Source organism: Pleurodeles waltl, chromosome 9 (assembly GCF_031143425.1).
Source record: "Pleurodeles waltl isolate 20211129_DDA chromosome 9, aPleWal1.hap1.20221129, whole genome shotgun sequence".
NCBI lineage: Eukaryota > Metazoa > Chordata > Amphibia > Caudata > Salamandridae > Pleurodeles > Pleurodeles waltl.
In genome coordinates, this window is record NC_090448.1 from 503,086,849 (window position 1) to 503,113,487 (window position 26,639).

The 26,639-nt window shown below is 40.7% G+C and overlaps 1 protein-coding gene across 9 annotated transcripts in view; it reads right to left on the reverse strand.

Moving 5' to 3' along the window:
- The window catches only part of SYNE2 (spectrin repeat containing nuclear envelope protein 2), a 1,823,309-nt gene that overhangs the window by 1,152,418 nt on the left and 644,252 nt on the right, over positions 1 to 26,639 (reverse strand). For all 9 annotated transcript variants that reach the window (XM_069207355.1, XM_069207357.1, XM_069207362.1 and 6 more), the window contains exons 60-61: positions 26,372 to 26,557; positions 21,537 to 21,800 (exon numbers count right to left, since the gene is read on the reverse strand). In XM_069207355.1, the coding sequence (XP_069063456.1) occupies positions 21,537 to 21,800; positions 26,372 to 26,557 (450 nt within the window). The remainder of the gene's footprint in view (positions 1 to 21,536; positions 21,801 to 26,371; positions 26,558 to 26,639) is intronic.

Below are 26,639 nucleotides of genomic sequence, written 5' to 3' on the forward strand. Positions count from 1 at the left end.
AGTTACTTTAGTTAACCATAACTGGTGAATTTCAGTGTTTATGAGTTTAAAAAGGTGTTTTTAAACAGGCATTTTCACCTAACTATAACATCAGTTAAACCTTTGTTTTTTCAGTCAATTTATATACATATATGCTATGTTAGCTTCAACATACATTTACTGCTATCTTTGCAGGCCTAATGGTAGAATGTATGCCCTTTAAAAACAGCACGCAAGAAACAAAGAAGAAAAAAGAAGGATTGAAAGAATAAAGGAAACTAAGCAGTGTTGGCATGATTCACAAAGGTAAAGTTATATGTTTTTTCAGTATTCACAAAACTGCAGTTTAATAGTGAGTTAATAAGTGCGGGGACTGTAGTCGAGGTGGAGAGCTCTACATATTAAAATATAGGACAGGCACTCTTCAGAATATCTTCAAAGTCCTGCTGATCTGTGTCCTGACTGATTCACAAAAGTAAACTTGCACATTTGTGATTTGTGTAAGTCTTCGTTTTTCAGTATTCACAAACCTGCATTTTAATGGTAAGTTTATAAGTGCAGAGACTCCACAAATAAAAACAAATAGGACAGACCTATCTTTTTATGTGCGGAGTAATCTGTGTTGGCACAATTTTGCATTTTCCTGTGCACTAAGCTGCTGGCGAAAAATCAACGTTATTTGGAAGTTCACGTCATTTCCCACCAGTCAGCTGGTGCAAATGGCACTGAAAATTTGCACAGAAACAGATTTGTGAGATATTGGTGCAATCCATTTTATCAAGACCTAAGAGGCCATGGGCCATTTCCAACCAGTAAAATGTGTCACACAGCTGGCCCTAGGTAAGATATGAAACGGAGGGAGACCGAAGAGAGGTGATGACGCAGAAAAAGAAGGTCCGACATATATTCATGTATACCGTGTAATCGAATACACATAATGAAGTGTGATTTTAGTAAAAGAAATAATGTACGAGGGAAATTGTGCACTCGGGGTAGTTCGCCATCATTATAAACGAGCTTTATTAATCATGAAGTATTAAAAATGTAGTAATCCGTCATAATCGCAATTGTATGCCATGATTTCTTGTTTGAAAACTGTTTTGCTTAGCTTAAATTTAGTACAGGCTTTGGCCTAGTTGCTTGGTTTCAAATTCTAACTGCGTGATTTTTTTCCTTAAACTAATGAAACATATATTCCTGCTTGAAGTTGTATTTTTCCAGTAGAAACTGGCTGGTACACTTATCTCCAAGGTTTCGTGCTAGGCCGGTTACATCCCCTTTGATACAAGGTCAGTCTCTGCAGGTGCGGACAATGAAGGTACAGATAGTAAAATAATTGGCAAACCATGATACAATTTGTGTTCCAAGGCTCCAAGGACAGTGTATGCATAAATGGGCGCTAGTAAAAGACAATTTTTGATTGGACAATTTGAAGCCAACCTATGAACCCTCCAATGGAAGACCATACAGAATTTGGAATGTTTCTTACTTAAACCCACCAGACAAAGAGAAGTCAGCCATTTTCCTCGATGCCAGTTTGAAGCCTGATGCCAGACTCCATTTTGGACGACACCCTGATGCCCTTTTCTCTATCTGAGAGAAAGAGACTTTAAGAATTCTCACCCTAGAGACTTTAACTTTGATTTGCCCCTGTCTTGCCCATGCAGTAACTTTGCCCTATTCTCCTTGCCGCTGCAAGGAAGCTTGCCCTTAACTTTGCCCCTTTTGAAATTTGCCCCATGCTGATCAACCGGTACCTGAAGGACGAAGACTTTTCTTGAATGCTGATTGTATTTGGTAAATATGAAAGGATAAATGTATTATGCATTGTGTTTTTCCTTTTAGGTACCAACTGCTATTTTGATAGGGTCCTAGCTAGAAGTTTTCCAAATTTGTGTTGACTAAATTCGTTTTGCATGAAGTCCCACATGCAAATGCTAATTAGAGATTAGTCGAGGTATTCATTCAATGTATCATGAAGAATTGAAATCTTGTTATGCTGACCGAATGTATGCAATTAGTTAAATACAGTTAGTCACATTGGTGATTTGCATTGCTATAACAGAGTGTATCATTATCCAGATTTTACGTAGATTGCGTTTCTTCCGCCGTTATGGACAGCTAGTAATGTTCATATACATATATCAATTGGTTTTGAGACATATATACATCGTGCTAGCTTTGTTAATATAGGGAAATAAATTCACTAACTTTTAATAAACTGGTGTGGTTATTCATGACTGAAAGGTCATGGTGCGCCGAAATACCAACTGTTATTGATTTCTGATGTATTATATTGATCTATTAATTGAGTACGGATTACCGATTACAACAGTTATTGGTTATTGATCTGAGTGACTCGACTATTGAGGATGAGGAGAGCCCGACTCGGTTAAAAGATTCACCGACCTCCAACGTGTCCAGGTACAGGTAATTTATAAGGGCTGGACGCGTTATCAGTAGATGGTAGCAGAGATTGATGGTTTAGCCCTTTGGGACCCCATCCGAACAATAGACAGAGTCAGGTTAGAATTTTCTTTGATAAAACAAGTTGGAGAGATGATGATGCCCTAAGTCCCCGATGACTTTCCCAGGATCTCAGAGCTTGCGAATGAGGAACATGGAGATATGAGAATGGTCTCAGCATTTATAGTGACGGTATGAGTGAAGTTAGGGTTTCGCGCTTGCACAGCTTATCGCCGCAGATTAATTGAGAAGTCTGTGAGGATTTAAGGAGTTAAAAGATATTAGATGAGTGTTCCTCCAAAGGTGTGAGAGTAGGGAAGTCGTCGAACTTCACGTGTGTGTAGCACTTTGAGCAGAAAAATTGTCCACGTGGTTGTTGATGTTGAGACGGGCCCTGCGAGGTCAAGAGACTCCGGAGTATGTTGAAAAGTGTATGTGACACTTGTTTGATGTTGTGATCTGGTCGGTTTAATAGGTTGATCGGGCATGGTCAACAAGTTGGTATGAATGTTGCAGAGTGAAAGAAAACTTCGACTTTGAGATTTGACGAATTCTAAAGTGCACTAGAATAGTTCATTGATCAGTTGAGAGTAAAGTTTGCGGGTCAAATTTTGCTTGCGAAAGTGGGAAACCGAGAAAGATGGAATAACTGCTGAGGCTAGTGAAAAATCCCTAAGGTTTCTGAAGCGATTGTAGTACCTTTCCTGTAGTAAACCGACAGATCTGTTTTATTCTTTTGGTAAAGTGCTTGCGTTATATTGCAGAAATTAGTTTATGAGTGAAGCCGAATGAAAAGAGGACGAGCCGCGGGACTTTGTCAGCCGCAGTGTGTGAGTGTGACGTCACTAGGAGCCGCGCTGGGATAAGTCGGTTGGTGAGAAGGGTCGCGCACGGATTGGACGCAGTCCGTGAAGCGCAATTGGAAGGGGAAAGGCAAGCGAAGAGTATTCCGGGAATTAAAGTCACTTATTGATTACATATTTTAGAAAAACAAAAGACGGAAAGATTAAATTTTTCAAAGCATTTAAGAGTGCCATGAGGGGAGATGTTTATATTAAAGCAAATGTAGGAGAAGAAACACCGCCTGAGGGTACACCAGCTTACATCGTCATTGAAGAAAAGGGTGTAGCGCCATGTCTATGGTTAAAACAATGGTGCAAATTAACAGAGAAACATGGAAGTGTAGCGTTCCCTATCCACGGGTCGTTTAACCTAAGGGTTTTAGAAAACCTGAGATTTGCGCTATACGACATGAAAGTACCTCCAAGGCCAGCACAGTTTGAGGCATTAGCAATTTGGGAGCTAATAGCTAGAAACCAACAACAAAAGAAATTTGAGACAAGAATAAGAAAAGTAGAAAAGACACTAGCGGATGCTAGATGGGACAGCACACAAAAGGTTTGGAGATCAGACGTATTGCAGGGGATTAAATTGTTTCCAGCGATTACCGAGGAAGCGGAGACGGAAGGAAGGAAAGCCACCTGTAAGACAAACAGGAGTCAGTCCAGAGAAGGAGAGAGCAATAAAAACTCGAAAAGGGGAGACGAGTCAGATGATGAGGAGTTCATTATACAATTGCTGAATGATCGCCCACCACCATACGTGGAAAGTGAAAAAGGCTCAAGCATTAGTACTGCCCCTCCAGAACCAATACAGGGTAATGTAACACCAAATTTGAGAAGATCTCAGAGGCCGAGCAGCTCTGACATGCCTTTCTCACCACGAATACCACGGATTCAGAGAATGTACCCAGACGTGCCAACATTGAAACCTGCTGATAACTATCAGCCACAGGTTCAAAGACACTGTTGCGATGAGCATAATGTGGGAATGACTTCTGATTCAATGGCGCAGGGAGGACAAAACTATCAGAGACCGACATTGATTCAAGCTGAATCAACACAGTTCTCGATGCCCCAAAAGCAGACACCAGAAGTGCGAGTGGTAGAAAGCCAGTTAGGTATGCCAGCAATGATGAACCACAATGTGGGGATTAACATGCCACAGAATTCGGGGAACAGACAGAATCCAGATGCAATATCTCTACCTATCACTGTAGGTCCACCAGTACCACTGTACATACAGGCAAATTCAAGCACCAGCGACCAAGGGTTAATGATACAGAATGGGACAGGGAGAAGATGCATAGAAACCACTCCAGAGACAACTCCGATAGCGGCACTGCCAAATGGATCTGGGTCCTTGTCGGAATTTAGTCCAATTCCAATTTGCGCTCCGTCAACCGTGGTAAGGTCACATCCACCATTATTAGTACCGTTAACCTCACAGACTGAAACATTACAGAAACCGTTGATGGCAGTTGATGTAACTGCTACATTGATGGGACTGAACGCACAACAGTTAACACAATGGTTCAACAGCCTGAATTCCCCACAGAGTACAGCTAGTGGGAAGGGAGAAGAATACCTGAATAAAATAAGGTTGGGCATGGAGGCAGATGAACTGGTAGAGGGAACAATGGGTTTGAACAGACTAGAATCATACACAGAGGAAGAACTAAGATACATGTGCCCTAGGATTACAAGAGAAGTGAGCAACATACATAAGAAGTTACAAGAAATTGCAGACAGAAATGAGATCGATATAGGTAAGACCAAACACCTGAGCAGAAGTTACAGGTTAGACTTTGAGACAAAAGATTTTGAACACATGAGATCCGCAGGGATGAAAACACACCTTAAAGAGATACTGCAGAGTGCACAGGTCTGGAGATGTTTAGACAAGTGGGAAAGCAGGTGGGTTAAGAAAAAGGACAAAAAGAAAGAAAATACTTCAGAACGAAGTGAGAAAAAACAACAGAATAACGATCTGATAACCATGCTACCAATGAGAGAGACAGCAGGGGGAAAACTTGTGCATGTACCATGGCACAGGTGCGATATTCAATCCTTTACGGATGACTTTCCCAAATTAAGACAGAAGCCGATTGAGTGGTATCAACAAACGGATAGATTTGTGAAACTCGCGAAGTGTCTCTGGGAAGACCTGAATACCTTATTTGAAATTGTGGTTCCGGCTGATTTGTGGGAAGATTGTAAAAGGGCTGTAGGTTGGCCGACGAGTGAACCAGAGAGAGATAGGGACACAGGTGCGCCATCACCTATGGTAATGAGTTTGTACCACAAGGTGATCGAGCACTTGAAAACCAAGGTTGCGTCGAAAAATGTGGATTGGCAAAGGATTGACAGGACCGCTCAAGAGGTTAAAGAATCTATACACGCGTATTATGAGAGGTTGTTGAAAGCGTTTAAAAATTACAGTGGCACGGAAACGATTGAGCCAAAAGACATGCTCCATTTTGTGTTCAGGTTTGTGGAAGGGCTGAGACCCGAAATTAGCCAGATGATTAAATCGCATTTGATTTGTTGGCAGTCAAAGTCGATCGATGAAGTGTTGAATTATGCAAAATACTGCAGTGATGAGATTGAGACGAAGCAGAAAAGATTGAAAGAAAAGGTGATGGTGATGCAGCTCAGAGCAGCTCAGACAGGTTTACAAGGTTTGCAAGGTTTTCAACAACAGATGCCGCAGCAGCAGCAACAGGGAAATGTTATGTTTCAGCCGCAGATGAGAGGCAGAGGTCGAGGAGGTTTTGTGAATAATGGACCTGATTTGAATACCGTTATGATTCCAAATGGTATACAGCCAATGAAGAAGGTGATGCCATGTCACACGTGCGGAATCGTCGGGCATTGGAAACGGGAGTGCCCAATGATGGTGCAGGAAGGTGTAGGTCAGCAAAACAATGATGTCAATGCATTTCAGACTATGAGAGGACCGAAACTGAGAGGTCCGAACCCAAATTTTCAAAACAATATGAACCAGATGCAGGGTCTACAACCCATGCAACCGCAACAGGTGCAAATGCCTCGTGTGCAAATGACACAATTGCAGCCAATGCAACAGCAGTTTCCTATGGTACCTAATCAGCAGATGCAAATACCCTTAGCACCAATGAATCAGCAGCAAGCAATGCTTCCTCAACAGGTCACGGGTCAGGGAATGAGTCAAAATGACACAGTACACCAATTCCCACTACACAGCGAGAGTGGAATAAACGATGCATGGGAGAGTGAAAGTTCAGATGAGGAGGGAAATTGTGTGCTTGCAGCATCTTTGGAAGTTGATCAAAAGGGTCCGTATGTGGAGGGAAGAGTTATGGGTCATCGCGTTTCATTCTTGGTTGACACAGGAGCTACACGTTCCACTGTTAGGAGCATTGAAGTACCAAATTTGCCACTTTCAGGGAGAACGGTTCAAGTGGTGGGAGTAGCAAATAGGTACCTGACGAACCCAATCACAGATCCAGTACAAGTCAGAATTGGTAACTATCAAGGGACACATAATTTTGTGGTATGTGACTCAAGCCCGATATCACTGTTAGGGAGGGACCTATTGTGCAAATTGGGATGTTCGATTATGTGTTCAAACAATGGAATTAAAATTCAGACGAGCAGTGATGGGGAAGAAGAGGACAGTGTAGAAGGGGACGAAGTAGAAACTGTCGATGAAGAATATCCCCTGATTACCCTTTACCCAATGATTACTGAAGCAGATATTCCTGCTGAGTTACAAGAAACAGTCGGAAAAGAAGTGTGGGATATGACAGGAAAAGAGGTGGGATTGGTGAAAGGAATGGGACCAGTGAAAGTGGCTGTAAAACCCAATGTAACCTTTCCCCAGACCCCACAGTACCATATGGCACAAGACACCCTCATGAAAGTCGCCCAACTCATTGACGAGTTTGTAAAACAGGGGGTACTGAAAGAAGTGTTAAGCAGTCCATGTAACTCACCAATCATGGGACTAATAAAGCCAAGTGGAAAGGTCCGAATTGTGCAGGACTTGAGGAAAATAAATGACATCATAATTAAATGCTGCCCTGTAGTGCCAAATCCAGCTGTGATAATGTTTCAAGTCCCTTGCGAGGCCGAGTGGTTCTCAGTCATCGACTTGTCACAAGCATTCTTTTCGGTGCCTCTTCATGAGGACAGCCAATTTCTCTTTTGTTTCAAATTCTTAGACAGAGTTTACAGTTGGTGTCGAATTCCTCAAGGGTTTTCGGAGTCACAGTCAATTTTCAATCAGATTCTAAAGAAAGACTTGGAAGCGTTAGAATTGCCATTCGAGTCAACCCTAGTACAGTACATTGATGACTTACTGATTGCATCGAAGACAGAAAGTGACTGCACAGCCGACACCATTGCCCTATTGAACCATTTGGGAAGGAATGGACACAAGGTGTCTCCTTCAAAATTACAGTTCTGTCAGAAGAAAGTGAAATATTTGGGTCACCAAATAGAAAAAGGGTCACGGAGAATAATGAAGGAAAGAATAACAAGTGTACTTCAAATGAGTCCCCCAAAGACGAGGAGGGAGGTGAGGAAGTTTTTGGGAATGGTGAGTTACTGTCGCCAATGGATTCCCAACTTCTCAACCCTAGCAAAACCTTTACTGAAACTGACCCAGAAGGATGCATTGGATGAAATTGAACTAAAAGGAGAAGAGATGAATGCTTTTATTGAATTGAAAGAATGCATGTGCAGGGCTCCAGCTTTAGGTATGCCTGACTACACAAAGCCTTTCACATTGTTTTGTCATGAACGTGATGCATGTTCCTTGTCTGTCTTGACCCAAGCCCATGGTGGCGTAAACAGACCAGTAGCGTATTTTTCAGCTACTTTGGATCCGGTCGCAGCAGCACTGCCAGGGTGCTTGCGCGCCGTAGCCGCAGTTGGTATCAGCCTCACACAGAGTGAAGGAATAGTGATGGGACACCCTTTAACAGTCATGGTCCCTCACTCAGTCGAGATACTTTTGACACGTTCCCGAACACAGCACATGACTGGTGCTAGACTCACAAGGTACGAAACAATAATTCTGGGATCACCTAATGTGCAGCTGAAAAGGTGCACTACATTGAATCCAGCAACCTTGTTTCCCAGTGAAAATGCTGAAATTGAGAACGCTGAAGACATCGAGCACAACTGTCTTCAGGTGACTGAATTTTGCACCAAACCAAGACCTGATATCAAAGATACCCGATTGGAAGAAAATGATCAAATTATTTTTGTCGATGGTTCATGTTTAAGAGATGCACTGGGTGTATTGAAAGCAGGGTACGCTGTATGCACGGTAACAGGTGTTTTGGAAGCATCTTGGCTTCAAGGAGTTTACTCTGCACAGGTAGCAGAATTGGTAGCCCTTACTAGAGCTTGCCAACTCTCTGCATTGACGAAAGTTACTATTTACACTGACAGCCAGTACGGGTTTGGAATAGTGCATGATTTCGGACAATTGTGGTCACAGAGAGGCTTCATGACCTCTTCAGGATCGCCAGTGAAAAATGGCGAAAGAATAAAAGAATTGTTACATGCCATCCAACTACCAGGAGAAGTAGCAGTGGTAAAATGCAGTGCACATTCGAAGGGACAAGATTATGTTTCTCTGGGAAATGGATATGCGGATCAAGTCGCAAGGTTTTGCGCATTGAACTGTATATTGCTTAGGGATGAATGGAATTTGATAAGTGAACCAGAACTCGAACCAAGCGAAATATTTGCTCTAAAGGTGATAGATACGATGGACGAATTGAAATCCCTACAGAATGATGTCAGTGAGGATGAGAAACTTTCGTGGACCAAATCACAATGTGTAAAGAGACTAGATGAATTGTGGGTTTCAAGTGAAGGGAAATTCGTTCTTCCAAATAGCCTTTTGACACAGATAGCCAGATTTTACCATGGACAAGCTCATCTTGGGAGGGATGCCATGATTAGGTTGTTTAAAACTGATTGGTTTAACCCCAAATTCCGTCAAGTTGCTGAAGCAGTTTGCCACCGTTGCGTCATTTGCCAACAGATGAACGCAGGGAAGGGAACAGTAGTAAATTTGAGCCACATTGGAAGAGCAGGGGGTCCATTCAGCAGGATGCAAATGGACTTCATTGAGATGCCTGTGCATGGAGGCTTGAAGTATGTGTTGGTGGTTGTGTGCATTTTTAGTCACTGGATTGAAGCATACCCTACACGCAGAAATGACAGTCTCACAGTTGCAAAACTACTCTTGAGAGAGTTAATACCACGTTTCGGATTCCCGATCTCTTTAGAATCAGATAGGGGAAGTCACTTCAATAATGAAGTAATAAAATTGCTTTGTGCAGCACTGAACATTGAGCAAAAGCTGCATTGTAGCTACCGCCCTGAAGCATCAGGTCTAGTGGAGCAGATGAATGGCACATTGAAATCGAGAATGGCGAAAATATGTGCATCGACAAACTTGAAATGGCCTGACGCATTGCCTTTGGTACTAATGTCAATGAGAAACACCCCTGACAGAAAGACTGGACTGTCCCCACACGAGATTCTCATGGGCAGAGCTATGAGACTTCCAGCAGTTCCTGCAAATGCGCTTTTGAATATTACAGATGATATGGTGTTAGACTACTGCAAAGGTCTAGCTGATGTGGTTCGATCTTTCTCTCACCAGGTGGAGGCAACCACCTTGCCACCGATCCAAGGTCCAGGACACGCCCTGAAAGCAGGTGACTGGGTCGTGATAAAGAAGCACGTGAGGAAGTCGTGTTTGGAACCCCGTTGGAAAGGACCTTTCCAAGTGATTTTGACGACTACCACCGCTGTGAAGTGTGCGGGAGTTCCCAACTGGATTCACGCCAGTCACACAAAGAGGGTGTTGTGTCCCACAGATGAGGAAGTTGAAGCGCTGAAGTTACCAGTACCTGATAACAAAGTACTAAGCGCTGAGGCAGAGCGAAAAAGAACTAGAAGCGAACAGGCAGAAATAGAGGAGGGAGAAATATTCTCTGAGGACGAAGCAACTGATTCACTTGGGGAAGGCCAAGGAGGAGCCTCAGACAGCGAGGAAGCAGCTGAAGGTAACAAAGAGCCTGAAGCAGCTGAAAGTGACAAAGAGCCTGAAGAAAGTAACGGTGACAAAGGGCTCGAAACAGGTGAAGAAGCAGGAGAGCCTGATCAGAGGAGGGCTTTCCCAGAAGCAGACGATACAGAAAAAGAAAAGGAAAACCTGATTGACTCCCCAGAAGGAGGGGACAAGGCAGAACAGAACGAAACTGCTCAAACTTCTTCAGAAGAGATCGCAGGTCCATCAAGTGGACACAGTGCAAAAAGAAGACCAAGTATATCGCCAGTAAAATTAAGAACTAGAGAAACGTTGAACGACAGTGAAGGGCCAAGAGTGAAAGAGAAAAGAAAGGAAGTGTCTGTTGTAGTACCAACACCAAGTGAAGAAAAGGACTTGGCCAAAGAGGAAAGTACCAGTGAGAAAGAATCAAAGAGAGATGCAAAATTGAAAAGGAAAAGGATACCGAGCAGGAGGTATTCCGGTCCGGAGTGGGCGTACGTAGCCAATAACGATTGGTCAGACGAATTCGTATCCCTCAGTCTTGAGAACGAAGAGGCAGAACTTCATTTGGGAAATAAAAACTTTATGGACTCTGTTGATTGAAACCATTGATCACCTGATTGACTTTTCAACTGGCTAAGACATTGCTAACTTGATTGACTTTTCAACTGGCTAAGACATTGCTAACTTGATTGACTTTTCAACCGGCTAAGACATTGCTAACTTAATTGACTTTGAAACCGATTTTGAGACAACTCTGCTAACCGATAAGAGACTAAGCTGCTAAAGAAAACTGTGTGAACATTGAACTCGTTCAGCTTTGTAAATACCTGCAAATACGTTTTGATAAGGTGTCTTCGACTTTCTGATTCTATACAGATCATGACTAGCTTCACTACACAGGGGCGTAAAATGATGTATTGTAAATACATGTGTATAGGCTTAATAACCGCATGCGTACTAATAATTGTAGCAATAGTTCTTAGAATGCATGGTAAAAGTGAGAGTGAGACGAATGATGCTTCTACTTCTAAACCTATTATCGTTACTGAACTAACAGCTCTGAAGAGACTCGAGCAAGACGAGAGACACTTGCATGATAAGAAGGAACTTTCATCTAACGTTTTCTATCGCTTACTGAGTGAGTATGTTGAGACCATGGATGCGAAAGATTGTTATGTGTGTACACAAATACCTACCTCAGTAGTGGAAGGGGTAACGTATCACAGCATGCCTCTTACGTATGGAATTACATGTAGTATAGTAGCTTCCAGATTTTATGCTCAAAAAGACATTCACTATTTCTATACTAATTACGATGTTACCTTTGCATATGTCCCCATAATAGAGCACCTAAGTAAGATAGCTCGAGATTATTATGCCAATTTAATGAGGGAATTCTTTGAACCGATGTCACCTTTTCACACAGCTCACGCACATAGAGAGAACCTTACATGCTTGCTTTCACCAGTAGAAATAGAATTTTTAGACTGTACTGATGATAGGAAGAATGAAATGAAGGAGAAATTAGAGAGGGAATTACACGAAAGGACGTCTGTAGATAATTATGCTTTTGCTGCAATAAAGACACAAGGGAAAATAGCTTTAGATACATTGCATGTAGGAAGATTTTGTATACATAGATTTCCATCATATTATGACACAGTTTTTGTGGGAACGAGTGAATGTAAACATACATATGCATTTCAATCTAAGTGGACGTTCATGCTGAATGGACAAGACCCAGTTATTCCTGGAGTATATTATATTTGTGGACTCAACACCTATTATCGTCTTCCTAAAGGATGGTATGGGAGGTGTTATTTGGGAATAGTGTTCCCAAAGGTTTACCAACTAGACGACTTAAAGAAGTTTCCAAGGCTGTCTGAATCACATCGTGTTCAGAAAAGGGAGACAGCTTCTGGTGTGGTAGGAGATATATTTGGAGCATTGATTCCTTCAGTAGGAGTCATATTGAATTCAATCAAAATACGAAAGTTGTCTACTATTGTGGATAACATGCTGACAAAGTTTTCAGGAGCTATAATCCTGATGGATGCTGAACTAGCTGCAGAAAGAGCTATGACTCTTCAAAATCGGCTTGCCTTAGACATTCTTTTAGGAAAGGATGGCGGCGTTTGCAAAATGCTTGGCACGCGTCACTGTTGTACATATATACCAGACAACAGTGGAAAAATTAGAACGATGCTTACAAATTTAACTAAAGAAAGTGTAGATTTAAAGGAATTGAAAGAACCGGAGTTTGGGAGAAAGTTGGAAAAGGATTTGCTTCTGTGGGAAATTGGCTCAGCAACGTTTGGAACGGATTGTTACTAAAAATAGTAAAGGGAATATTGATAATATTAATTTGTTTATTAGGCTCTTGGGGAACATGGAAAGCTTTCAAAATGTTAAAAGCAAGGAACAAAAGAAAAAGAGAAGAGAAAATAGAGAACAAAATGGTGGAAATATATAGGGAGAAGTCAAAAGGGACTAAAAGAAAAAGGGAATTGACTGAAGTGCCAAATTACTATACAGAATTTTAATGGGATAAAATTTGTGGGTAGATTTGATGTGATGACATAATTAGTCATCAGAGGAGGGATTGATGACGCAGAAAAAGAAGGTCCGACATATATTCATGTATATCGTGTAATCGAATACACATAATGAAGTGTGATTTTAGTAAAAGAAATAATGTACGAGGGAAATTGTGCCCTCGGGGTAGTTCGCCATCATTATAAACGAGCTTTATTAATCATGAAGTATTAAAAATGTAGTAATCCGTCATAATCGCAATTGTATGCCATGATTTCTTGTTTGAAAACTGTTTTGCTTAGCTTAAATTTAGTACAGGCTTTGGCCTAGTTGCTTGGTTTCAAATTCCAACTGCGTGATTTTTTTCCTTAAACTAATGAAACATATATTCCTGCTTGAAGTTGTATTTTTCCAGTAGAAACTGGCTGGTACACTTATCTCCAAGGTTTCGTGCTAGGCCGGTTACATCCCCTTTGATACAAGGTCAGTCTCTGCAGGTGCGGACAATGAAGGTACAGATAGTAAAATAATTGGCAAACCATGATACAATTTGTGTTCCAAGGCTCCAAGGACAGTGTATGCATAAATGGGCGGTAGTAAAAGACAATTTTTGATTGGACAATTTGAAGCCAACCTATGAACCCTCCAATGGAAGACCCTACAGAATTTGGAATGTTTCTTACTTAAACCCACCGGACAAAGAGAAGTCAGCCATTTTCCTCGATGCCAGTTTGAAGCCTGATGCCAGACTCCATTTTGGACGACACCCTGATGCCCTTTTCTCTATCTGAGAGAAAGAGACTTTAAGAATTCTCACCCTAGAGACTTTAACTTTGATTTGCCCCCGTCTTGCCCATGCAGTAACTTTGCCCTATTCTCCTTGCCGCTGCAAGGAAGCTTGCCCTTAACTTTGCCCCTTTTGAAATTTGCCCCATGCTGATCAACCGGTACCTGAAGGACGAAGACTTTTCTTGAATGCTGATTGTATTTGGTAAATATGAAAGGATAAATGTATTATGCATTGTGTTTTTCCTTTTAGGTACCAACTGCTATTTTGATAGGGTCCTAGCTAGAAGTTTTCCAAATTTGTGTTGACTAAATTCGTTTTGCATGAAGTCCCACATGCCAATGCTAATTAGAGGTTAGTCGAGGTATTCATTCAATGTATCATGAAGAATTGAAATCTTGTTATGCTGACCGAATGTATGCAATTAGTCAAATACAGTTAGTCACATTGGTGATTTGCATTGCTATAACAGAGTGTATCATTATCCAGATTTTACGTAGATTGCGTTTCTTCCGCCGTTATGGACAGCTAGTAATGTTCATATACATATATCAATTGGTTTTGAGACATATGTACATCGTGCTAGCTTTGTTAATATAGGGAAATAAATTCACTAACTTTTAATAAACTGGTGTGGTTATTCATGACTGAAAGGTCATGGTGCGCCGAAATACCAACTGTTATTGATTTCTGATGTATTATATTGATCTATTAATTGAGTACGGATTACCGATTACAACAGTTATTGGTTATTGATCTGAGTGACTCGACTATTGAGGATGAGGAGAGCCCGACTCGGTTAAAAGATTCACCGACCTCCAACGTGTCCAGGTACAGGTAATTTATAAGGGCTGGACGCGTTATCAGAGGCAGACCACAGGGTACATTTTTAAATAGTGACAGCCACTCAGGACTCTAGGATTGTTTGCCTTTAACTAGGAGGTTATGTGGTTTTAAAAACACAGTGTAATTGGAATTTTTTTAGATGCATCTTCAGTAGTAGCCATGGGAAGATCAAAGAAAAATCCTATCGCATCAGTTATCCCTTGCCCCATGGCCGTATTCTCACTGACCTCTACAAGTTTGCCATAGCCTGTCTCTCCCAAGGGGACTAAAATCAGGCAGTCTTTGACAGGCAGATGCGATCTTGGCATGACAAGAAAACAGAAAAGACTAATAAATGGCAGTTGGTATCTAGTGACAACTGTTTTTGATATTTCTCTTCTAGATATATGCAATCAACAAGAATAGTTATTTTCAAAGTTGAACAAGGGAAAATGGGCTTAAATCATCTTGAGTATTTTTATTAATTTACAGCTGCAACTTAGAATAAAAGTGAATGCATAGCATTCGTTCCAGATGTAAGCAGTGCTTAAATTGAGCCAGTAGTTGCAGGTGGGGCACATTGGCATATATTTTTGGGGAAGTCAGAGTGATTTCTCTTTATCAGACGTTGATCCAGAGAAGGAGAGAGAAAAACACAAAAGGATGAAAGAAGGAGAAAGAGAATAAAAACCAGTGCAAAAGAAGAAAGCAGGGATGAAAAGGTCCTGCAAGAGTGAGATAAAGGGGCAGGGAGTGTCTGGTGGTGGATTGAAAAGGCATGAGGGCGAGTTGAGCCTTGGTATCAGCATCATAACATTCAATACCACTTGCTGCGAGCTTCTGAGAAAAACTTTGTTCCCGACACTTATACTTCCACAAACAAAGTAATCTATGGCCACAGAACCCCGTAGTGCAAAACCCTCATAATCTATGGCAGTGATAACTGTAGTCCATTTACTAAAATGCATCATTGACTTCACACATTGGGATTTTATATTAGACCTTAGGGTTACCTCAGAATTGTAAGAGGAATTTTCTCTTGAGCCTCTTGTATTATTTCTGAAGCAGCTGAATTTGCCCAGCTGACTAGACTATACTTTTTTTAATAGAATCTTCATGAGAAAAGTCAAGTTTTATTTTGTTGATGCTTCCCATTGAACTGTTTCTGTTCCAGTCTTGATCATTTGCTGAACTGATAGAGCAGTGTCATGTTTAGCTATTGTCTCTGAGGGTAGAATCGTCTCAGATCTGTCTCCTACATTACTGACAGAATCCAGCGGTTACAAAGTCAGAAATAATTGTACAATAACTTTCTTCATTCTACACTATCATGGAAAACACACTAAACTTGACAAAAGGGCAAGACAGGTTTAAGGATGGGGGAGGGGGTTGTGTGTTATTTATAATACTCATTCTGAGTGAATGCCCACATCGGTGCATTAATAGGCATGGTTACCTTCTCTGTCTTCTTGTAAGATGAATTTACAAGATGAATTTTGAGTGTTGACCTGAAGTTGAAGGCACATTTTACCTTTCTAGATACTCTCTGATTTTACATTCTGATTCATTGTACATGAGAGGTATCACTTATTAGTAAGATGTAATAAGGATCCTCCTCTGTGATTGACATTACATGCTGGCTGATCTCTGATTAGTAAGCTGCAGAAGCATGCAGGATACTACTGTATTTTGCAAGTGAAGGGTAACTCAATTAACTCAAGGAGTAATACCAGAATGGGAAAAGTAGATGATATATCTCTCTCAAATAGCTGTTACTCCTGGTCTAACTGCCAATAAATTCCCCCCCAAGGAAGACGTATCTTTCTTAACTTCCCTGCTTCAGTGAGGCTGTGCAGAGTTGAGAGTTAGAGGCTCGCAGGACAAGATCTATATTTTCAATTAATGGGGGGCAATGTTGCTGAACCAGGCGATGAATTAACAGTGCCTGAACAAAACTAGCTTGCATGGATGAAAAGACAGAAATGGCTGAGACACCGCAATGGGCATGATAAGAAACTCCACAACGGACACCTGAGTGGAATGGTGCTTGGGTAATTGGAATCAGAATGCGACAAGGAGAAGAATCTCAAATGGGTGCAGAGATCTGGCATTCAAGGACATAGAAAGGGCAGGGAGAAGGAGCTGTGGTAACCATTGCAACTGATGGGAGACCAGTGTAAGGAGATGAGAAATTAAAAAGGACACAGCAAATATGGATAACAGGGATAGGGACACAGGGTGGCTTAGAGTGTAATGAAAGAGATATGACCAGGAGTCAATGAGATTTTCTCTGTGCCCCGCATAGTACAGGTATGCAGGTATGCTTGCAACTGCAGGCAGTGGTGAGCATCAGTATACCAAGGAAGTATTCCTTTGGACAGTTTGGTGTTAGACAGCACCCATATATTTTGAAATTGATGGTATTGAGTAAATGTAGTGGTACCATTCACGACATATTTTGCATGGGATTGGAGGTAACCTACAATATTGTGTGCCATGCTTAGGTTGGTAAGATATGGGTTGGATTTGGACAAAATAAAAGTGTACCACCTGTATAAAATGAAAATAAATTACTCTCAGTGTTCTCTGATCCTTCATCAAAATAATCACAAACCTCCTCAATAACCTGAAATATGCTGATCATGTACAGGTGGGGCATTTAACATGGTTTGATGCATTGCAATTTTACATTAGTGTTTTTATTTACCTCAAATATTCTGCTACAAATGTTCTCTTCAATGTTCACTCTAGACCAGTGGCTCCCAACATTTTCACTCCTGAGGAACCCCTACTCAATCACTACTGTAAGCCAGGGTCCCCAAGCAATTTGTACGATACAAGTTTCAAACATTAAAACAGTACTTCACAAAAAATACACAAACAAGTACACACCAAACAAATATGCAAATAACTAAAGATTTAATTATTTTACATAGAAAAAATATGCAAAAATCGAAAAATTGTAATGGGAAGGTTGGCGCTACATTTCAGCGACTAACTTTTCAGTGTTTGGTTTTATTTGGGAAACATGAATCATCAGTTAAAATTCTACATTTCCCAAGCGATTTCTGTTTTTATTTATTAGGTACATAAGATCTGAGAAAGCTTTTTCATACAAATATGTGGTGAGGAAAGGAAGTAAAACCACAAGGGCCTCTTATTTCTCCATAGCCTCTCTGTCACATGTAATTCATTTTTTTATAGCACCTCTCATATCAGTGTTGGGTGTCGGAGCACTACAAGGTGTAGGATTCACATGTCCTCCACACTGGTAGGCAGTTTATAAGAGTGCTTGGTCTGGAGAAGCACAAACCCAGGACTCGGAAAATAACACAGTGGTAAGCATAGACCTTAATAATAAGAATGTATTTATATGCAAGCCCACCTTCTTTAGCAGCATAAGCAAAATAAAAGACTGGGGGAAAAACACAACTTTCTAATTTGTGCCATGCAGTTTGCAAGCAGCACTTTGATAGTTCATAGCACACTGTGCTAGATTGCGATTGTAAATTACGAACTTCACAGGTACAAAAGAATCTCTGCGACAAAAAGCAGTAACCCACTGTGCTATGCACATAAAATACTGCTCTTTGCATGATATAAGTTCTTTGCAGCAGACATATTAACCATCTGCACTTTGCAGCAGGCACAGTAACCATCTGCTCTACCTTAGATGAGTCAAAACAGCCACTAGACAAAACTCCCATCTCTCTCCAGCAGCTACATTAATCACTAGAGTTATCTTGACTCTTTCAATTTTGCTGAAAGCTGCTGGATGAACAAGGGACATTGCAGTGCTTTAAAGCTTCTGCATAAAGGAAGTAATAAATATATAAGCTTGCACATGTTTCTGCAGAGAGGCCCCAGCTTTAGAAGTACCTTCCTGTTGACCCTGGCCTGCGGACCCCCTGGGAATATGTCACAGACCCTGCGGGCCGTGGACCACAGTCAGGAACCACTGCTCTAAACATCGTATAATCTTGGATGACCATACATCATCTTTAATTGGATCCAAACAAACCTAATTGCTATTTATCTCTGCCCAGTATTTGTCCAGGACATTCCAAAACTGGCTAGACTCCTCTAATCTTGGAGTACGCTCCAACCGTGACTAAAAACTCAAAATCAACAATTCTTAATCTGTGGTCCAGGTACCCCTGGGGGTCCGTGATGTCTACTCAGGGGGTCTGTGACTTCTTAGAAGATTACATAATATAAACGGAACAATAAAGTGTATATAATTTTTTTTTTCATTCCTGATAATAGACATAGGGCCTCATTACGACCTTGGCGGCCGATGGTAAGCTGGCGGTAACACCACGGCCATACCGCCGGCCCCTCCACCATACCTCCAGGCTTCCGCCTGGTGGTCATAATCCCCAGGGCAGCAGACTCGTCCCTGACCGCCAGCCTGGCCACGGCGGAAAACACTGCCATGGAAAGGCTGGTGGTAAGGGGAACCTGGGGTGCCCCTGGGGGCCCCTGTACTGTCCATGCACTTGGCATGGGCAGTGCAGGGGCCCCCAGACATAGCCCCATCTCGCATTTCACTGCCCAAATTTCGGGCTGTGAAATGCGCAACGGGTGCTAACGCACCCGCTGCACATCAACATTGCCGCCGGCTCTGTTACGAGCCGGCAGCAATGTTGATGTGACTTTTCTGCTGGGCCAGCGGACGGTAACAGTGTTACTGTCCGCTGGTCCAGCGGAAAAGTCGGAATAGGGAGCCAGAAATCCGGCCAGAACTGGTGGTATTCTGGCACCCGCAGCCTCGGCGGTCTTCACAGAAGACGGCCGAGGTTGTAATGAGGGCCATAATCTTCACAAATACATCAACAACATGGCCAGAAATACCAGTTATTAACTGAGACATATCCAATGGATTAATAGTTTTATCCAGGGCCTCAAGGAAGTAGTCCAAGCCTCATTAAATTAGATTACCAAAATTCCACCTTCTCTGTGTTTTAAAAATCCACCTCATTCTTCCAAGATCTACAATCCACATAGCTGACAGTCTAATATCAGGGAGAAACATCTCTAATCACATTATTCCTGCAATGCACATCCCAAATAACTCCTTATTTAGGAAAGATATGCACACACTCCTGATCGCTTAGTAAAAAAACTTACACATTTTGATCATTCCTCATATCAGGCCAAGTAGCTGAAGATATCACGAGGCTAGAAGGAACTATGTTGCTCTAACTTTGATTTACTTGAAACCACTGACATCAATAAATAATACCTACACTGAATCAGTGTTACTCTGGTTCCTTCCAAAAGTCTGTAACTATATTCCTTCCACTTTCCAGCTGCACAGAATCCTCACCACCTTTATTAAAAAGGGATAAAGCAATTCCTGCTAAATCATTACTTTTTTCCCCTGCCCTTCTAATTTCCTCAGCTCTTCTTTGAAGGGTGGAGCTTTCCATTTACATGTTGAAAATTCAGGTCCCTTTTTTAAGTATTCAATACGAATTTACTCTGAACTACTGTGTGCATTTATATTCGGACAAGCACTCTAGATGTTTCTACTGATACTGTGGAGTTCTAAGCTACTCACATTATTGCTTATGCTTTTTTATGTAAATACAGTGTTCTATGTGGGCTTTCTGTTGCCTTGCACACACTATATCAAAACTCTCAAGTAATAAATAAAATAAAATAAATACATCACAATTTCAAAACCAGGAGACATTATTTGATTCACTGAAAAATCAATATCTTTAGATTCCTTCTGTGAAATTCCATATTCTATTGCCATGCAAGTCTCAGGGTACTAATCCAATTCTCCTTTTTTTAATTTCTTTCCTTTTTAGCTTTAATTATTTCCTAAACTTCAGAAGACGTGTCTTCGATAGCTGATTCTTCTGAATGAGGAATCTTCTTTGATTTTTCTTCCTTCTTTCTGACAGACACTTGATTTATTTTCAAAGTCACAAGGCTTAGTTAACTATACAGTACTTGCCTTGACTCTGTACAAATTCACTAATCATATTGAACTTGTTAAATGAATGTTACACGGTATGACAAATTAAGGAGTTGAAAAAGCTGTATTTTTATCTATTCAAGAAGGCGCTGCTGTACAGGCTACTGCCTGCAAAACCAGCTTCAAACTCTTCTTTTTTTAAAGAAAAAAATAATAAATTTACCAACTTCTTATTATGTATAGTTAGATAATTAATTATAATCAGATAGAATCACAATACAAAGTTGCAAAAAGAAACAATTAGTCAAAATGTTACATAATACGAAGACATATAAAAACAAAGTGCAGGAGCTTGTGGTATCAGAAAGGTCTTGCTAAAAAGAAATTCGTAATTTTACACATTTAAGCAGTCAATAGAGGGTCTTAGTTTCATTCTCAAGCCTTATGAAGAACTTTACAAATCAATAACTAAGAATTGTGTCTAACAGATCTAACCATGCCAATATTGCTCGCCTACAAGATCCAATATTACATTGATTAAAACTGTGACATAATAGCTTCCTCCTGACTTTCGTTAGGGTTGAGCATGTACAGACAAAGTGGATCAGGGCCTTTTATACCACACTAACATAGTCTACAAATAATACTTTTGCTTTTTCTTAGCCATGATGGAGTATGGTTGAATGACGGAAAATGGCCATATTGAAAGTTCATAAACATATGCTCTAAAAAGATGAATATTGTGTCCCAAGATATGTTGGAATTTGTAGTTATTCAGAACCATTCAAACTAAAAAATAGACATATCCATTTCCACATGCACCTTGGAAATAGAATTTCAAATTCATCAATAGCAGGTCACTTTACAGTGCTTTAACTCAGAGTACCTAGATGTCTTTCACACTAACCAGACACTTATAACTCTTGTTGGTCATTAATCATAGAATAGTCAAATATTCACAGCAAGAGTTCTGAATTTCTAAAAGTATACTATTGCCAGCAAACTCCTTTTGTTATGCATGATTAGGTATAGCTAGAAAATGTGTATCCCATATACAAAGTTATCACTTATTCAACACATTTGCAATTAAGAATTAAACTTTCAGCTTACCTCAGACATTGTGCCAGGCAGTTTCTCTGCGGCATCATTGAATACTGGAGAAACAGCAGACACACCCTCTCTCCCAGTATTATCATCTACAAGTTCTTCAACATGAGTAAAGTCAAGTTTTGTTTTGATGAACGTTCCCAATTGAACAGTTTCCATACCAGTTTTAATAATTTGCCTGGCTGATGAAGCAATATCTTGATTAGTTGGATCATCTGAGAACAGATTGTTTTGTGTCATACCCTCCTCTCTGCTGACAGACAACACCTATAATATTTACAAAGTTAGAAATTGTTAAGAAACTGTACAGTAAGATTTTCCATTCTATACTTTTATACAAGGACAAAATGAACTTGAGAAATTAATACCACACAACATGGCAAATCAGGCTACTAAATGCACAGTTTCATTTCTAAATATATTTTTAAGTGACTCCTTACACTCTTATGCTACTCGGCAAGGGATCCTAGCTGTGACTGCTAAAAGATGCAAGCATCTGTGAAGATTGACAAAATGTTGTCGCTAGATAAATGATGGAGTATCAAACTTATATTTAACCCACTGCTTTTGCATCGAAGAATCGAAGAATCCTATTATGAGCACAAATACTTGAAGGCAGATCTTTCATAAGTCAGATGTAGGAGTTGGTTATTGAAACTGCAGCCATTCGCCTCAATCAGTAATCTAATGGAAAAGATGAATGGACATTTTTTTTCTGATAGATGTTTGATGCTCTAAACATATCTCTGTTGCGTCATGATAGACTATTCAGCAGCCAACCAATACGTCACTGTAAGACAAGTCTCATGCCCTCCTTGCATCAGTAAATATGTGTTGGAAAAAGGACTACTGAACTAGTAGGAAATATTATGTGAAGTGTCAGGACACAATCCATATTTGGAAAGGCTGAAGCCAATAGGACTGTAGGCATTCTTTAATTTAGCGATCGTAGGATTGTTGGAAAGAGAGCTGAGTCATCAAAGGGGTGGGCGATGGGATTGAGGAGGTGTGTTCTTAATTTGAACCAGAGGGGGCAGGGTTGATGTAAAAATAGACAGGTTACTAATGGATTGCGAAGACTATAGAAAATCCAAGTCACATAAAAAAGTGATACACATTTGGAGAATACAGAAAAAACGTCCACTTCTAATAGCTGTATTTGCTGCCCAGGCTGCCCAGTCTTAGTACCAACCCAGTAGCTTAAAATAGAGTTATTACAAAAGTGGATTACAAGGGTCGTTTACCACAGACAACAGACAACACTTTTCAGGGCTCTGTGCTGCATAATTTAATTATGAAATACATTTACATTTTAAAAGGCTTACTTTAAGTACACAAAAAGGAGCTTGACACTAGGCTTTTTTCACCCCAGACTTTTAGGAGCCTTGACAGGGAAAAGGAAGAATTTTCCAGCACCAGATGTGGGGGCAGAATAGGGAATCCCGCACTTCAAAGGCTGGCACCAGGTATAAATATTGGACCTCCTGAGCCACTCTTAAGTAGACTCCTGGACCAGCAGAAATTGCAGAGGAAGGACTGCGTTTCCCTAGAAGACTGTCCTGCTGCTCGAAGCTTTGCTTGTTTTTGGAGGACTGCCCTGCTGCTTGAGGCTTGCCTTGTTTTACAGAGGACAGCACTGCTGCTTGAGGCCTGTCTTGTTCTTCAGAAGACTGCCCTTCTGCTTGAGACTCGTCCTGCTCTCGGCAAAGGAAGACTGTACCTGCTCCCTTCGTCCCAAGTTAACTGTGCGACTCCAAGGGTCAGTTGGCTGACCTCCTGTTCTGAGCAACATGAACACAACCAGCTCCAGATGTCTCTTTGCAACTGCCCAGTTGAATTGCTGCAACTGGATTTGCCTAGATCTGCAACAGGACATGCCTGAGCCATGTTGGTCTATGCTAGAGTTAATCATCATCCCCAAGAGCTGTCCTCAGTCCTGGACCGTTGGCTGGCATCAGTGAAAGCTCCTCCACAATAATAGGATGACAATCCTGAAGTTTGGACACCGTGTGATGTCCGCCCTGTTCTTTGCACCTTACTCAAAAAGGTAACTTTTCAGCAGGACTAACCCGGCCCATGTATGTGGCTCATGCTCTATTGCGGTGAGCCTGAACTTGTGGCTTTTCTAATGTGACCAGATAACCATGAATGGCGCTCTGAGGCACTTCTTTCACTAAAAACTTTAAAAGTGCATATCGCTGGTTCTACTGATTAGAATTCTGTTGTTCAGGTCTCATTGTATTAATTACAATTTACACTATTGAAACTTTTCTACTTTTTGTGTACCGTATAATACTTAACAAAGCACCTCTGTGTTAAGTTTGACTGTTTTGTGCCAAGCTACCAGATGCTTGATTATGGGTTAATTTAGTGAAATTTGTGCTTCACCATGACGAGGATTGTGGTTGCTGTTTACGAAGGTTTTACGCACTCAGAACCAATAACCCACTTCCAAGTTAAAAGTTTATGTTTCAAATTTGGAAGTGGATCAGTGTTAGGATGCCAAAGCTCCTTCAAACTAAGTGGTTGCAGCAACAGTGAAACATCAGGGTCACATTCTATTGATTCTGGGGACAGAGGGCTCTAGACACAGTAAACTCGGAAGAACAACAGTTATAGTTTGCATTTGGGTTACAACACATCTGTTTGTTTGTTTTGAATCTGGGTCACAATACACAGGTGCTTAATTTGTAAAGAAAAAACGAAAAATTAACACAGGCCCAAGTATTTTTCTTTTGGAGGCCACTTCTTATGGTGCTGTACATGTCAGATTTGCTGAATACGAATGCTGCCTACTTCTGATTCCATACCATGCCTCTTTATTCCATTACTCTTCACTTCCCAGTTCTTTATTTCACTCTAGGTTTTTCTTGTCAGCTCTGCTGTCTTCATTTGTCACTTTTTTTGTATCTTTGTCTAACTCCTTCCTTTCCCCTTTCCCCCTTCTGCCTTCTTTCTCTTGCTCCAAGTCGAAGTATGATGATTAAAAATATTCACAGTATTCCTCGAAAGTAAGTGTTGGCACCAGCCACATGCAACCAAAATAAAATTGCACCACCTATACATAAAGTACATAATGAAAATAAATGTCTCTCAGTGTTCTCTGTCCTTTTAGGGGCACCCATCAAAATTATTACGAAACTCCTCACTGACCTGAAATATGCTAATAATGTACCATCAAGGTCAATTAACATTTTACATTACTGTTCTTGTTTACCTCAAACGCTCTGCTACAAATGCTCTCTTCAATCCAAACCCTGGATATTATCCAGACTTGGATGAACACACTCCATCCTAAATAGAACCCTAACTGAACTGGTTGGTACTCATCTCTCCCCAGTCTTTCTCTATACCATTCCAAAATTGGCTAATCTTAGACTGTGTCCCAGGTGTGACTGAAAACTCTGAACTTGTTGGTTTCATTCTTGACAAGTGGCATAATCTTCACAAATAAGTTACTAATGCGGGCACAAATGCTAATTATCAACTCAAACATATCCATGGGATTACATTTTCACACTACAACAGCTTCCCTAGAAAGTTGTCAAAGCCTACGTCCTCTCCAAATCAGTGCCTTATTTGAACCGGTGGATAAAGGTGGGGACCACTGACTGTTTTGCGGACGGGCACTTATGTTTCCTTATAGGACTTTGACCCAGAACAAAAGAGAGAAATACACAAAGGGGGTAAGAAGGACAACAAAGGGAGAAAATAAGGATGAAAAAGAGTCTGCCAGAGTGAGATGAAGGGAGAGGGAGTGCATGGTGGAGGATTACAGAAGCGTAAGTACGAATCAAGACCATGAGACTATGCAGCCTCTGAACCATGACCTTCATATGTGTTTGTCACCACAACCTTACGCAGCACTGGAGGCTAATTATTTTTACAAACTAAGCTCTACTCCAAATTAGAATATGAAAATGTCATTGTCTTTTGATAGAAAGGTGTCCTCTTACATCACTCTTAAAGTATGGAACAACCACTCATACATCAAAGCCTCCTCCTCTTTTCTAGAATTCCGCAAGAAGCCAAAGACTCGTTTTTTTCAATTAACCAACCTACCATAGAAAGGGCTAAGCATACACACATGCCCATTGCCAGGATACCCTCACGGGTGATAGTACACTTTACGAATACACATATCAGAACACCTCATCCTTTTCACAGCTTTCAGGGCCAAACTACTTTGATCACATTATTTCTGTAGCATATATCTTGATTAGTTCCTCTTTGAGGGCCAAATTTCATACAAACTTGTTTGCTTAGTACATAAACTCACGCCTCTTGCTACTCCCCAAACCTGGTCAAGAAGTTGAAGATATCAGAAGGTTATCACCAACTTTGTTGCTCTTACTTTCTTTTTATTGAAAGCCCTGCCATCACTAAAAAATACTTACATTGAATTACTGTTTCTGAGGCCCATACCAATAGTCTGCCACTCTATTCCACCTTCCATTGCATACAATCCTCACTACCTCTATTCAACATAGAGCTAAAGCAGTTCCTACAAAACTGTTACTTTCTTCTCTTGTCCTACTTTTCTCAGCTCTTCTTTAAATGTTTGAGCTTTCCATTTACATGTTGAGGATCCAGATTCCTTTTTCAAGTATTCTTTTTTCTTTTGATCTGAACTATTTTCTGTACTTATATTCAGACCAGCCCTCTAGATATTTGTAGCGATGCCTCAGAAATCTGTGCCATTCACATTATTGTCTATGCTTCTTTATGTACACACAGTGTTCTAGCTAAGAGCTGTATTGCCTTGCACACACTATATCAAAAGGCTCAATAAATAAATAAAATACATAGATAACAATTGTGCAACCAGCTGGCATCACCTTATTCAGTGAAAAATCCTTCTCTTTAGGTTCTTCCTCAGAAATCTTATGTTCTCTTGGAATGGGGGTGTCCGGGATCTGATTTAATTGTCTATGTTTAATTGTTTCATTTTCAGCATCTTGCGTAATTGATTCCTTGGAGGAAATAATCTTCTCTAACTTTTTCTCCTTCTTCCTGACAGACACCTGCAGTATTTTTAAAGTCACAAGAGTTAGTTAACTCTACACTACCTGTCATAATTCTATACAAATACTCAAGTCAAATTGA